The sequence below is a fragment of the Lontra canadensis genome, unplaced genomic scaffold, assembly GCF_010015895.1.
Source record: "Lontra canadensis isolate GAN:19392208 unplaced genomic scaffold, GSC_riverotter_1.0 scaffold1, whole genome shotgun sequence".
Classification (NCBI taxonomy): domain Eukaryota; kingdom Metazoa; phylum Chordata; class Mammalia; order Carnivora; family Mustelidae; genus Lontra; species Lontra canadensis.
This window is the reverse complement of record NW_022630995.1, coordinates 100,588,688-100,601,926: the sequence shown is the minus strand read 5'-3', so window position 1 is coordinate 100,601,926 and position 13,239 is coordinate 100,588,688. Positions and strand designations below refer to the sequence as shown.

At 33.8% G+C, this 13,239-nt stretch overlaps 1 protein-coding gene across 2 annotated transcripts in view; it reads right to left on the bottom strand.

The window, feature by feature from the left end:
- TBCK (TBC1 domain containing kinase) overlaps positions 1 to 13,239 on the bottom strand; it is a 207,843-nt gene that overhangs the window by 100,629 nt on the left and 93,975 nt on the right. For both annotated transcript variants that reach the window (XM_032860374.1, XM_032860366.1), the window contains exon 20: positions 5,462 to 5,547. In XM_032860374.1, the coding sequence (XP_032716265.1) occupies positions 5,462 to 5,547 (86 nt within the window). The remainder of the gene's footprint in view (positions 1 to 5,461; positions 5,548 to 13,239) is intronic.

Below are 13,239 nucleotides of genomic sequence, written 5' to 3'. Positions count from 1 at the left end.
TTTTAAAACAAATTAATATGTAAATATTTTTTAAATGTCTTAGTAAATATTGGTAGATATAACCCACATAAACAAAACTCTTTGGTATCCTTGATCCCTAAGAAGTCTCAAGATCAAAAAGTTTGAAAACCACCGCATTATCCCATACTTGCTTTCACTTGTCTCTCAACCAGTAGAAAGATACATTAGATTGGCAACAGACTGGGGGAGATTCAAGTGAGGATTTACTAAGAGAAACTTGCTGGGTATTTAACTTGTGTATATGTGTTCTTAGCAAGAAGTTACCAATATATTACTTTATCATTTCCTGTGAAATTAATAAGTCTTTGATTTCTAAGATGACAGCCATTTCTGAAAGGTAATTAAACTCTCTTGGGAGAAAAGTGGCTCAATAAGCCATTTGTATTCAGGGACCTTAACGAATCTAAAGTCAGTAGAATGGGATTAGGACTAACATTGGGGACTTCATAGCAGTAGCCAGATTTTGTCTGGCTGGACTAGAACATTTTGTCTAGATGGATTAGAACAGGTCAGTGGGGATGCCTGTAATGGGAGATCCTAAATAAGGTACACTTTCCTAATTTATCCTATAACCATATCTTGATAAAATCTAAAAAGCTCATTACCAGTAGTCTCTTCTTTAGATTAAAATCTAAAATTTCTTTCTGTAGTATTAACAACATGAAGACCAGGAATAAATGAAAGAACAAACAAACAAAATAAGCAAATAAATATATAAATATCTTTTAACAATCCTTTCATGCTTTCTGTTAGTACAAACTCAGCTGAATATACATTTTGAAAAGGAAGGAGAAAATCAGTAGTGGGATAGCATCCATTAAGACTGCAGTTAAATGACCATGGTTTTGCCAGCATACCTGCTTATAACTGAATTTGTTAGCTTTATCTTTAGCAGTGACAGTAGGTTCAAAAGGCACATGTAGTACTGAGATACACCCCTTAACATTAATGGCCACTTGACAACTTTTCATAATTTGCAAGCTGAATGCTATTCATAGCATTTTAGAAAGTAGTTTCCTTAAGAATGAAGAAACACTTTCATGCTCTCATTTCAAAGTCCACATATATTTTCAGAAGCAGAAACATACACCAAGACAAAAATGATAAAAATCACCCTGGCCCCAATTTTGCCAAATACACATTACTCACCCTATTTATATGGAAATCACATAACTACCGTGACATATATAATCTAAGCATCACATCAGTGCACAGTATTCCTAACTATTCAAGCTACGACAGTGCTCAATATTCAGAGTTCTGTGACCCACAGCAAATGGAAAGGAGCCAGAAATCACAATCTTTCCCTGCAACCAGAGCCTACATTTCAATGATGCAAGATTAATGAAGGCTTACTTTGATAGGATTAGTTACTGAGTAGGAAACTCTGTTCATGATCTTATTACAAAAGTGCCCACCCCTGCCCTTGATGAACCTAGCCTGTATTGTTAGAGGTGCAGATAGTCACCTAAGTAATTATTTTAAAGGTAGAACACTGAAGATAGTAATTCAAGGAAAAAATAAAGACAAAAACAAAAACACACTGCATATACAAACTACTAAATGCAACTAAAAATATGTGATTATTAATAGAGTAAGAACAATGTTAGAAAAATTTTCCATTTCATCACATGCTTTCCACCACTATCCACTGTCAACAATCTCCATATTAAAAATATCAAATCTGTTTTCAAAACTGAATTTAAAAATAGTCTCAAAATTATCTACAGACTTGAGAAATAGGCCAACAAAATACATCAAACCAAAAAGAAACAAGATAAAATATTTCAAAAATAACAATCTTCTGTTAACATTTTAACTTTGTTAAATACCTTTCATTTTGCTTATTTGCTGAGACAAGAGAATAGTTGAACAAAGCAAATTTTTCTCCAGGTTAAAATATATTCTCCTTTCCTTCATTTTTCTTTGTTTACTCTAGGATTCTCAGTAGTGAAAGATCTATTCTCTAGAGGATGTTTGGAAATATAATGTCGAGTCACTTTTTAGAAATACATGCCAGGCTTTAGTTGTCACCATAATTAGGGGACTACTACAGCCAATCAGTGGATAGGGGCCAGCAAGGTTCAGCATTTGCCATGTGCTAGACATTCTCATCACACAAGGAACTGTCCCCCATCCCACATGACTTATAAATATCTTATAAGATTAATCACAGTACATAAATAAATCAATATTACTTCATAATAAAACCAGTATTAGAGAATTTTTATAAGAAATTACACAAAACGCCCCATTAATTATAGGAGGGGGTCATAATAAAGAGGGCAACAGAAATCAAAGATAGCATATATAAAGTATTGAATTATTGAATTATTAACTCACTCTATATAGTAGCACATTTAACAAACTCCAGTGTACTCTCCACTCAGACTTAACAAAGATTAACACCTTGTGACAATTGTTTTGGAAATTTTAGAAATCAAAATAATGCATAATCAATAGAACGGAAGGCCTCTTTGTACCACTCCTCAATTCTAATTTTTTTCTTTTTTAAGTATCATGTTTTGTACTTTCCATAACTTCTGTAAAAATTCCTTCCTAGATGTAAATAATGAATATGACACTCTGTATTTAGGTCTTCTAGTTGATCTAGAACTTACTTTTATATACTGTATGAACTTGGCTTTGATTCCCACCTCCCCTTCATGTAGTTACCCAATTGTATCAGGGCCATTTATTCAATAACCCATTCTTTTCAATTTATTTATAGAGCCATCTCTGTCACATACCAAAATCTATTTATGGGTGGGTCTGTTTTGTGGGTTTTGTTTTGTTTTGTTTTTGTTTTACTGGTTTATATCACTGCATTAGTTTTCTTTTGGTTAATATGTGCCTGACTTAAGTTTTTTATCTCCTTTTTTGACCAATATCCTTAAATTTTTATCTCATAAATAGCATACAGATGGATTTTTTTTAATGCCTAAAAATTTCCTTTATTAGGCAATCTAATTAGCTCACATTCTATGATCTTTTTATGTTTTTACAGGATTGGCTGACTTTTCTTTACTGCATATCCCCACATCCTCCATTGATTTAGAAGTTCTACATTCTCTTTCTCTTTTCTTAATGATTACCATTAAAATTTTAATATGCATCCTATACTTCTACATTTCCTGTGAGTGGAGACCCTGACTACTCTTTGGTCTGGATTATATTTTCCAAGGCTGTTTTTATATAAACATATTGGAAAATGTATGTATGGTTAGAAAACCAAAGATGCTAACACTCCTGCTGCTTGCTGTGCTATGAGTGATAATGTCCTTTGTCTCTGACCCAGGAGTCCTGGGTTTTCTGCCAGTGCCCATGAAACCGTAACAGGCTCAATCATTAGCTTTTAAGTAGAGTGAAAACAAATCCCAGATCTGAAAAGATCTCTGACTTAATGCCTAAGTATAATGAGTATTTTTACTTTCCCCTCATACAACACAAAACATTACAATATTTTTAAGCTGAGTTCTTACTTGCTCTTATCTTTTATAATATTGCTAGCTAAAATTTTATTTCTATTCATCTTTTAGCCTTTTTCAAATTAATTTTATGTATAAATATTTAATAGTAATTGTTTAATTAGATTTATAAGCTTGTGAGGATTAGATGAGTAGTTTATTTAAAGAGGGTGGAGGAGTGCTTGGGTAAGCACTTAGTATGTGTTTGCATTATTATGTTTTAACAATGTTTTTTGCTCACCCTTTTATACCATACTCATTCAGAGTTTAATTTTTCTGATTAACTAAAGCAAATACAAATTATATATTTCCTTTAGTGAGTCCTTTCTTAATACTATCTATATTCATGAATGTGTCTAAAATTTTTAGTCAGGCTGTCTTGGTAATTCCATACATGATTTTCTGCATAAATGTTTTTTGTCAATTTACAACATTGCCTGACCCAACGTCATATTCTGTTTACTACTGAGAACAATTAGGTCCTTTCAAGAGAGTTCTTCGAAAATAATTCTCTCTTCTTTTAGTCTATGTCTTAGCTATCAGTAGTTTTTTCCCTCAAATATCTTATTCCATTACCAACTTGGCAGTCAGCTCCTCTATAATTTTTTCAACTCCTGCCATCATAATTAATGTAGTTTTGTATTATATCTTCCATAATGTGAAGCAAGAAAGGTGGGGTTATAAAAAATGTATACTTCATATGATAATATGTATACTGGTTAATTTTTTTACAAGGTCTTTTATCTCCATTTAATTATAGAGCTTGTCCTTATTTTATTTGTTTCCTAATCTGTATATGTACTTTTTGGAGCCTTCACTGAACAAATCATGTACTCAAATAAAAAGTATTTTTCCAGAAGCCTAGAAGCAAATGACACTGTAAATGTTGAGGATAGTTACTACAGGCCTGATCACATCACAGAGTTATATATAGCACAATACAAAGAGCAATGAACTAGGAGTAAGTGTGTCTATGTTGTAGTTTCTATTCTCCAATGGAAGATGAACTAGACTATGGGCAGAGGGTTGTCAAATGATGTAAGTTAAAATTTTAGTTCTGTGACTAATTAGTTTTGTTATCTTCTCAAACACTATTTCTCAATTAAAAATGCTGAAATTATCTGCTTCATATGCCTTGCAGGTTTATTTTGAGACTCAAGTGAAATAATGTTTATGAAAGCATTTTTAAACTTCAAAGCACTCTGCAAGTATTTATACTATAAGTATTATTGTTAACACTTCAAATAGATTAGTTGAGTGTTAATATAAACATTTTTCATCTCTAATCTTACCATCAATAAACTGGTCCCTTAATATGAGACATAAGAGGAAAGGCATGATCAGGAAACAAAGATAAGTTAAGATGGAATAAGGAGAACTCTATCTCAAAAATGTTTTTTTGAGGTTAATCAAAAGCTATGATACTATTCTCCAAAACACTTCTAATAGAGGTTTGACTGCATATCACACACCACAGATGAGTAACAGGCTAATCATGGCTAATCTTTAAGAGTCAACTCTGACTTTTGGGTTGATATGGACTATTAAGAAGCTAATGAAGTAAGCTAAAATCTGGCAAAGCTTCTGAGGTTAATATATCAAGAAAAACACAGAAGTAGCTACTTAAAAATTCACTAAAGTTCAAATTTCCTACTTCTTCAAAAGCAGGCCTACCATAAAATCCATGTGAAAACCCTTACAGCACAGTTTAAAACAACACTCAAACTAACAGGTTTTTCAAAAAAATTTGATAGTGCCAAAAAATATAAAATAACATACTTTCCCTTTACTTAAAGTGAGAATATGGAAGGTAATCACACAAACTTTATAAAAGAAGGCTATAATTAGTCACAGAAATTTGTTCAGCTACACGGATTTCTTATGACAACACAACTTTAAAAACAGTACTCTTTTGTGTTACCAGTGTTTGCTTTATTTTTTACCTAGGTTCTATTAATGTCCCAAGTACTTACATCTGGGATAAATCCAATCTCATTGAGATGATTGCTCAGCTCTGGATCATGGAATGCAATCATCTGTGAGAACACGGTCAGATACTCTGAAATGAAAATAAAGTTTAAGACAAGCACCATTTTTACAGAATACTTTAAATAAAGGCATTAAATTCATATAAATTTGTTTTATTTACATTTTGAATGATATTTAATTTTTTCCATGAAGAAAATATATTTTAGTAAGCTAATTTTATCACCATTTTAATCACTTACAGATAATTATTAAACATACCAAAAAACTATGGCACAATTTACTTTCTACCTTCTGAACTACTGGTTCATTTCTTAAATCATGGATTACACACGTGGTATTTTCCTACTAAATTCATCATATGTTTTCTCTCACAATATTAAATCTGTCTTGCATTTATTGTATATTCAGAAAGTGGAAGAGATACTTAAATAAGGAACAACACTTTATAAGCAATCACAAGTAGAACAATTATGCTTTAATTTTTTTATATATACAGATATAGGCATTTGTTTTACTTCTAATGTACTTCCATCTAAGGTTCTACATTACCCTATTTAGGAATAAGAATTAGTAAAATCTTAATCCAAAAATAGGCACACAGTACACAATTAAAAATACCTGTTGTCAATTCTAATCCTATTGTAATTCATAAATTTCAGTTAAAATATGAGGAATATTTCCTTATTTTCTCCATTCCTTCAACAAATTGCTTTTCTTGTCAATTTACTCACTATGTTCTAACCTGAAAAAGATTCTGGCAACCCTCAGCTCAAGGGCAAGTAAACCATACTTTTACAAAGCAAAAAGACAAAATTAACACATATTTTAGGAAGCTCAACTTTTTTTTTCTTTTTGAGATTAAATGACAATAACTCCATAAAATGAATAGAATTCTGCCTTACTTAAATCTAATGGTTACTATGAAGACAAATAATAATAAAAGATTGAATAAATATGACTTATTTTTGGTAGTTAAGAACAGAGGGCTCAGGGAGGTTTCATGATGTATTTAGTATTATTCTCTAAGACAGAGCCAAGCTCATAATTCCTAGTGGTGTTTTTCCTGCTGTGCCAAAAAGAGGCATTATTTCAAAAGAGCAGAAAGTGTGAGTTGTAGGAATATTGGAGAATATGGTAAGAAAAATTCCAGGTTATCTGTGTCTTTCTGAAGGAAGACAGACATTCATTATTTCCCAGGGATTCCCCTGGATATGGTATGGAAGATGCTGAGGAATTCAGCATGATGATGGAATGAGACATTTGTAATGCAGAGAAGAGAAAAAGACTGAGATGGGAAATTTTTAAGCTTGTTTTCAACTGCAGTTTCATTATGTGAATAAACTGTACCTTGTTATATTTGGTTCAAAACAATAGTTCTTTTAAGGAAACAAGAGCTATATAAAATTATATTTTAAAACTCTGGCAAATCAATCATCAAAACTGTTATCCTTTATCAAATAAGGTCAATACTTAAACTACTAGTATTGTAATTTCTGAGCCATCTCCCATATTCAAATCTATACTGCAGTTAGATGTCTGTAAATATGGCTCTTATATGCTGTCACATGATAAAATAAAGTACCTCCCATATCTTTAAAAAATTACAATAACTCAATGAATCTTTTCTCTTAGTAACTTCAACTCCTTCTTCCAATACAGTAGGAGATCAAACCAATTATTTGGTAAAATAACCTATAAAAATAATGCCTGTTTTTTTTTTTTTTTTAGTTTTTAAAGTACCTTATTTTTCATATTTCCAGAAAGAGTACTAAGTCCTTGACAACCTGTCAGTATAAGTAGCCTTCTCCTCTTTTCCTCAATGGAAACTTTGCTTCTATTGGGTGTTCTATGTAAGCAATGAATCATGAAATTCTACTCCTGAAACTAATTTTATAGTATATGTTAACTAACTGGAATTTAAGGAAAAACTTCAGAAAGAAAAAAAAAAAAGCACACAATAAAACCCCCCCAACCTTGATCTAATGACAATGCATTTTATAATTATTTACCTATAAGCAATGATACATTTTGTGCAAAGAGAAGCAGCAAAAAGCACCAAAAAGAAAAGACTAGGCGGTGCTGTATTCAAGACCATGATAAAGCTGATTTCTGGATCTAATTTGAGCTTTTACCCATGGGTGTTGGGTAAAGAATAGGCATTTAATCAATATTTTTATTGATTTGATGTTTACTCTATAGCAACAGAATTCATTCTATCTATCCACTGTCTCGACTTTTCCTCTAAGAACAAGAAAGACACAATTCACATCAGCTTCAAGATTTACAGATTGAAGTGAAAACTCGTTGGATCCCAATATCTCAGGGAACTTCTGGGTCTAACTTTTGCTGATTTATCTTTTTTCTACTTCTAATTAGCAATAGTATGTTTACAGTCCTAATTTATCTAGAAACTAGAGGTATGTAACATCAATAATCACAAGCATTCATCTATATGTTGATGAAAATATATAGTAACTTTTAAAAAGTACACTTCATTTTAAACTAGAAAGTCATGCCTCAGGCAATTCCCCACAGCTATGCTCTAGTTTACTAAATATCATTCTTATCTTAGCCTGATAAAAGATAATTACTATGTGGTATTACATGGCTGAGTAAGAATGGACTGAGGAAACCTAATTCATAATGAAAACATATTCCTTGCATTTGGCCAAATATTCATAGTGGATTTATGATACATGATATGTGTTATAATTGCATATATATACATATATATGCATATATATACATAAAATACACACAAATACATATGTATTTTTATAAAATACACACAAGTATGTATATCTTTATATATTATATACTACCTATCATCTCATTGAAATATAAGTCATAAGGCTGGAAAAAGTTTTGGTTGCTCAAGACAGGCTTTGGAATGAGATATACTATGGTTTGTTATATTCAGAACAATTTTTTTAAAGATGGGATATGGTGGAATTGATGAAGTCAGCACTATGTGATATTTTAAGTTATTTCAAAATGTACTTAAAAGATCTGGGGAGTAAATTTTTAAAAATTGAAATGCAAATGTCCTTTGATTTATAAATCAACTTCAGATAATTTAAGGGTAGTTCAGAAAAACAGAACAGTAGTCAAAATAAAGAATTTCAAGGATATTACTGCTGACTTAAAATGTTCACAGGACATTTTAATTGTGATTTCTAATAATGAAGATATACATCTGAGCCATAATATAACCCCCTACATAGTATTTTCTAACAAACAGGTGACTATGTAAGGTTAAATGTTATATTATTCTCTAAAGACAATCAAGATCGGAGGGGAGGAGCAAGAAGGCAGAGGAGTAGGAGACCTAATTTTCATCCTTGGTCCCAGGAATTCTGCTGGATGGTTATTAAACCATTCTGAACACCCATGAAATCCACAGGAGACTGAAGAAAAGAATAGCAACTCTATGAACAGAAAAGCACCCACTTTCTGGAAGGTAGGATATATGGAGAAGTGAATCCAAGGTGATATTTGAGAAGACAGAATGCGGGGAGAGGGAGCCTCCATCAGCCGGCTACCAGCAAGGGACAGAGCAGTAGAACACAAAATCAGAACTTTTAGTTAGAAGTCTGCTCCACTGAGGGATGTTGCTCCACTGGCTAAGCAGGGGTGGAATCCTTGCTGGGACAGTGTGGTCTCAGGACCCTCAGAGGGCAGAAGGTATAGTGGAGCAAATTATGGCAGAGAACAACCCTAATTTGGGGAAGGAAACAGGCATCAAAATCCAGGAGGCATAGAGAACCTCCTCAAAAATCAATAAAAATAGGTCAATAACTCATCACCTAACAGTAAAACTTACAGGTCTCAGAGACAAAGAGAAAATCCTGAAAGCAGTTCAGGACAAGAGGTCTGTAAACTACAACAGAAGAAACAATAAATTGGAAGAAGACCTATCCACAGAGACCTGGCAGGCCAGAAAGGACTGGCATGATATACTCAGAGCACTAAACGAGAATATGTAGCCAAGAATATTATATCCAGCTAGGCTGTCATGGAAAAGAGGAGGAGAGATAAAGAGCTTCCAGGACAAACAAAAACTAAAAGAATTTGCAAACACCAAACCACTCCTACAGGAAATACTGACAGGGTCCTCTAAGCAAAGAGAGAGCTTAAAAGTAACAGACCAGAAAGGAACAGAGACAATATACAGTAATAGTCACCTTACAGGAAATACAATGGCACTAAATTCATATCTTTCAGTAGTTACCCTGAATGTAAATGGGCTAAATGCCCCAATCAAAAGACACAGGGTATCAGAATGGATTAAAAAACAAGACCCATCAATACGCTATCTTCAAGAGACTCATTTCAGACCCAAAGACACCAACAGAGTTAAGGTGAGGGGGTAGAAAACCATTTACCATGCTAACAGACATCAAAAGAAAGATGGGGTGGCAATCCTTATATCAGACAAATTAGATTTTAAACCAAAGACTATAATAAGAGATGAGGAAGGACTTATCATACTTAAAGGGTCTACCCAATAGGAAGAGCTAACAGTTTTAAATATCTAGGCCCTTAACATGGGAGCAGCCAATTATATAAACCAATTAATAACAAAAGCAAGGAAACACATTGGCAATAATACAATAATAGTATGGGACTTTAACACCCTACTCACTGAAATGGACAGATCATCTAAGCAAAAGATCAACAAGGATATAAAGGCTTTATTTATTTTTTTAAATTATTTTAAAAAGATTTTATTTATTTATTTGACAGACAGAGATCACAAGTAGGCAGAGAGGTAGGCAGAGGGAGAGAGGAGGAAGCAGGCTCCTTGCTGAGCAGAGAGCGTGACACAGGGCTCCATCCCAGGACCCTGGGATCATGACCTGAGCCAAAGGCAGAGGCTTTAACCCATTGAGCCACCCAGGCACCCTGGGTATAAAGGCTTTAAATGACACACTGGGACCAGACTGACTGCACAGAGATATCCAGAACATTCCATCCCAAAGCAACAGAATACACATTCTTCTCTAGTGCACATGAAATATTCTCCAGAATAGATAACATCCTGGGTCACAAATCAGGTCTCAACCGGTACCAAAAGTTTAGGATCATTCCCTGCATATTCTCAGACCACAAAGCTCTGAAACTCAAACTCAATCACAGGAAGAAAGTTGGAAAGAACTCAAAAACATGGAGGCTAAAGAATGAACAGGTCAACTAGGAAATTAAAGAAGATTTGAAAAAATTCATGGAAAAAATGAAAATGAAAACACGACTGTTCAAAATCTTTGGGACACAGCAAAGGTGGTCCTAATAGGAATATAGAAAGCCTTTCTCAAGAAACAAGAAAGGGCTCAAATACATACCCTAACCCCACACCTAAAGGAGCCAGAGAAAGAACAGCAAATAAAGCCTAAACCTAGCAGGAGAAAAGAAATAATAAAGATCTGAGCAGAATTCAATGAAATAGAAACCAAAAGAACAGGAGAACATATCAATGTAACTAGGAGCTGGTTCTTTGAAAGAATTAATGAAACTGATAAACCCCTGGCCAGACTTATCAAAAAGAAAAGAGAAAGGACCCAAATGAATAAAGTGAATTAAAGAGGAGAGATCACAACCAACACCAAAGAGATAAAAACAACGATAAGAACACATTATGAACAACTATATGAACAACATTCATAAGAACAACTATATGCCAGCAGATTAGACAATCTGGAAGAAATGGATGCATTCCTAGAGACATATAAACTATCAAAACTGAACCAGGAAGAAATAGAAAACTTGAACAGACCCATAACCAGTAAGGAAATTGAAACAGTAATCAAAAATCTCCCAGCAAAGAAGAGCCCAGGGCCAGATGGCTTCCCAGGGGAATCCTACCAAACATTTAAAGAAGAATTAATACCTATTCTTCTGAAACTGTACCAAAAAACAGAAATGGAAGGAAAACTTCCAAACTCATTCTATGAGGCCAGCATTACCTTGATCCCCAAACCAGACAAAACCCCATCAAAAAGGAGAATTATATTGATGCAAAAATTCTCACCAAAATACTAGCTAGTAGGATTCAACAGTATATTAAAAGGATTATTCACCACAACCAAGTGGGATTTATTCCTGGGCTGCAAGGTGGGTTCAACATCTGCAAATCTATCAGTGTGATACAATACATTAATAAAAAAAGAACAAAAACCATATGATACTCTCAACAGATGCAGAAAAAAAGCATTTGACAAAGTACAGCATCCTTTCTTGATCAAAATTCTTCACATTATAGGGATAGAGGGTACATACCTCAATATCATAAAAGCCATCCACAGCAAGTGTCATTCTCAATGGGGAAAAACTGAGAGTTTTCCCCCTAAGGTCAGGAACATGGCAGGGATGTCCACTATCACCACTGCTATTCAACATGGTACTAGAAGTCCTAGCCTCAGCAATCAGACAACAAAGGAATAAATGACATCCGAATCAGCAAAGAAGTCAAACTCTCACTCTTTGAATGATGTTTCTTTATGTGGAAAACCCAAAAGGCTCCACCCCAAAACTGCTAGAACTCATACAGGAATTCAGTAAAGTGTCAGGATATAAAATAAATGCACAGAAATCAGCTGCACTTCTATACACTAACAGCAAGACAGAAGAAAGAGAAATTAAGGAGTTAATCCCATTTGCAATTGCCCCCCAAACCATAAGATACCTAGGAATAAATCTAACCAAAGATGCAAAGAATCTATACTCAGAAAACTACAGAGTACTCATGAAAGAAATTGAGGAAGTCACAAGGAAATGGAAAAATGTTCCATGCGCATGGATTCGATGAACAAATATTGTGAAAATGTCTATGCTACCTAGAGCAATCTATACATTTAATGCAATCTCTATAAAAATACCATTAACTTTTTTTCAAATAAATGGAACAAATAACCCTAAAATTTGTATGGAACCAGAAAAGACCTCAAATAGCCAGAGGAATGTTGGAAAAAGAAAATGAAAGCTGGTGGCATCACAATTCTGGACATCAAGGTCTATTACAAAGCTATAATCATCAAGACAGTATGGTACTGGCACAAAAATAGACACATAGATCAATGGAACAGAATAGAGAGCCCAGAAATGGACCTTAAACTCTATGGTCAACTAATCTTTGACAAAGCAGGAAAGAATGTCCAATGGAAAAAAGACAGCCTATTCAACAAATGGTGTTGGGAAATTGAGACAACCACATGCAGAAGAATGAAACTGGACTACTTACACCACACAGAAAAACAGACTCAAAATGGATGAAAGACCTAAATGTGAGATGGGAATCTATCAAAATCCTTGAGGAGAACACAGGCAGCAACCTCTTCAACCTCAGCTGCAGCAACTCTTCCTAGAAACATTGCCAAAGGCAAGGGAAGCAAGGGCAAAAATAACAGTTGGGACTTCATCGAGATAAAAAGCTTTTGTGCAGCAAAGGAAACAGTCAACAAAACCAAAAAACAACTGACAGAATGGGAGAAGATATTTGCAAATGACATAACAGATAAAGGGCTAGTATTCAAAAATCTATAAAGAACTTATCAAACTCAATATCCGAAGAACAAATAATCCAATCAAGAAATGGGTAGAAGACATGAACAGACATTTCTGCAAAGAAGACATCCAAATGGCCAACAGACACATGAAAAAGTGTTCAGCATCACTTGGCATCAAGGAAATACAAATCAAAACGACAATGAGATACCACCTCACACCAGCCAGCATGGCTAAAATTAACAAGACAGGAAATGACACA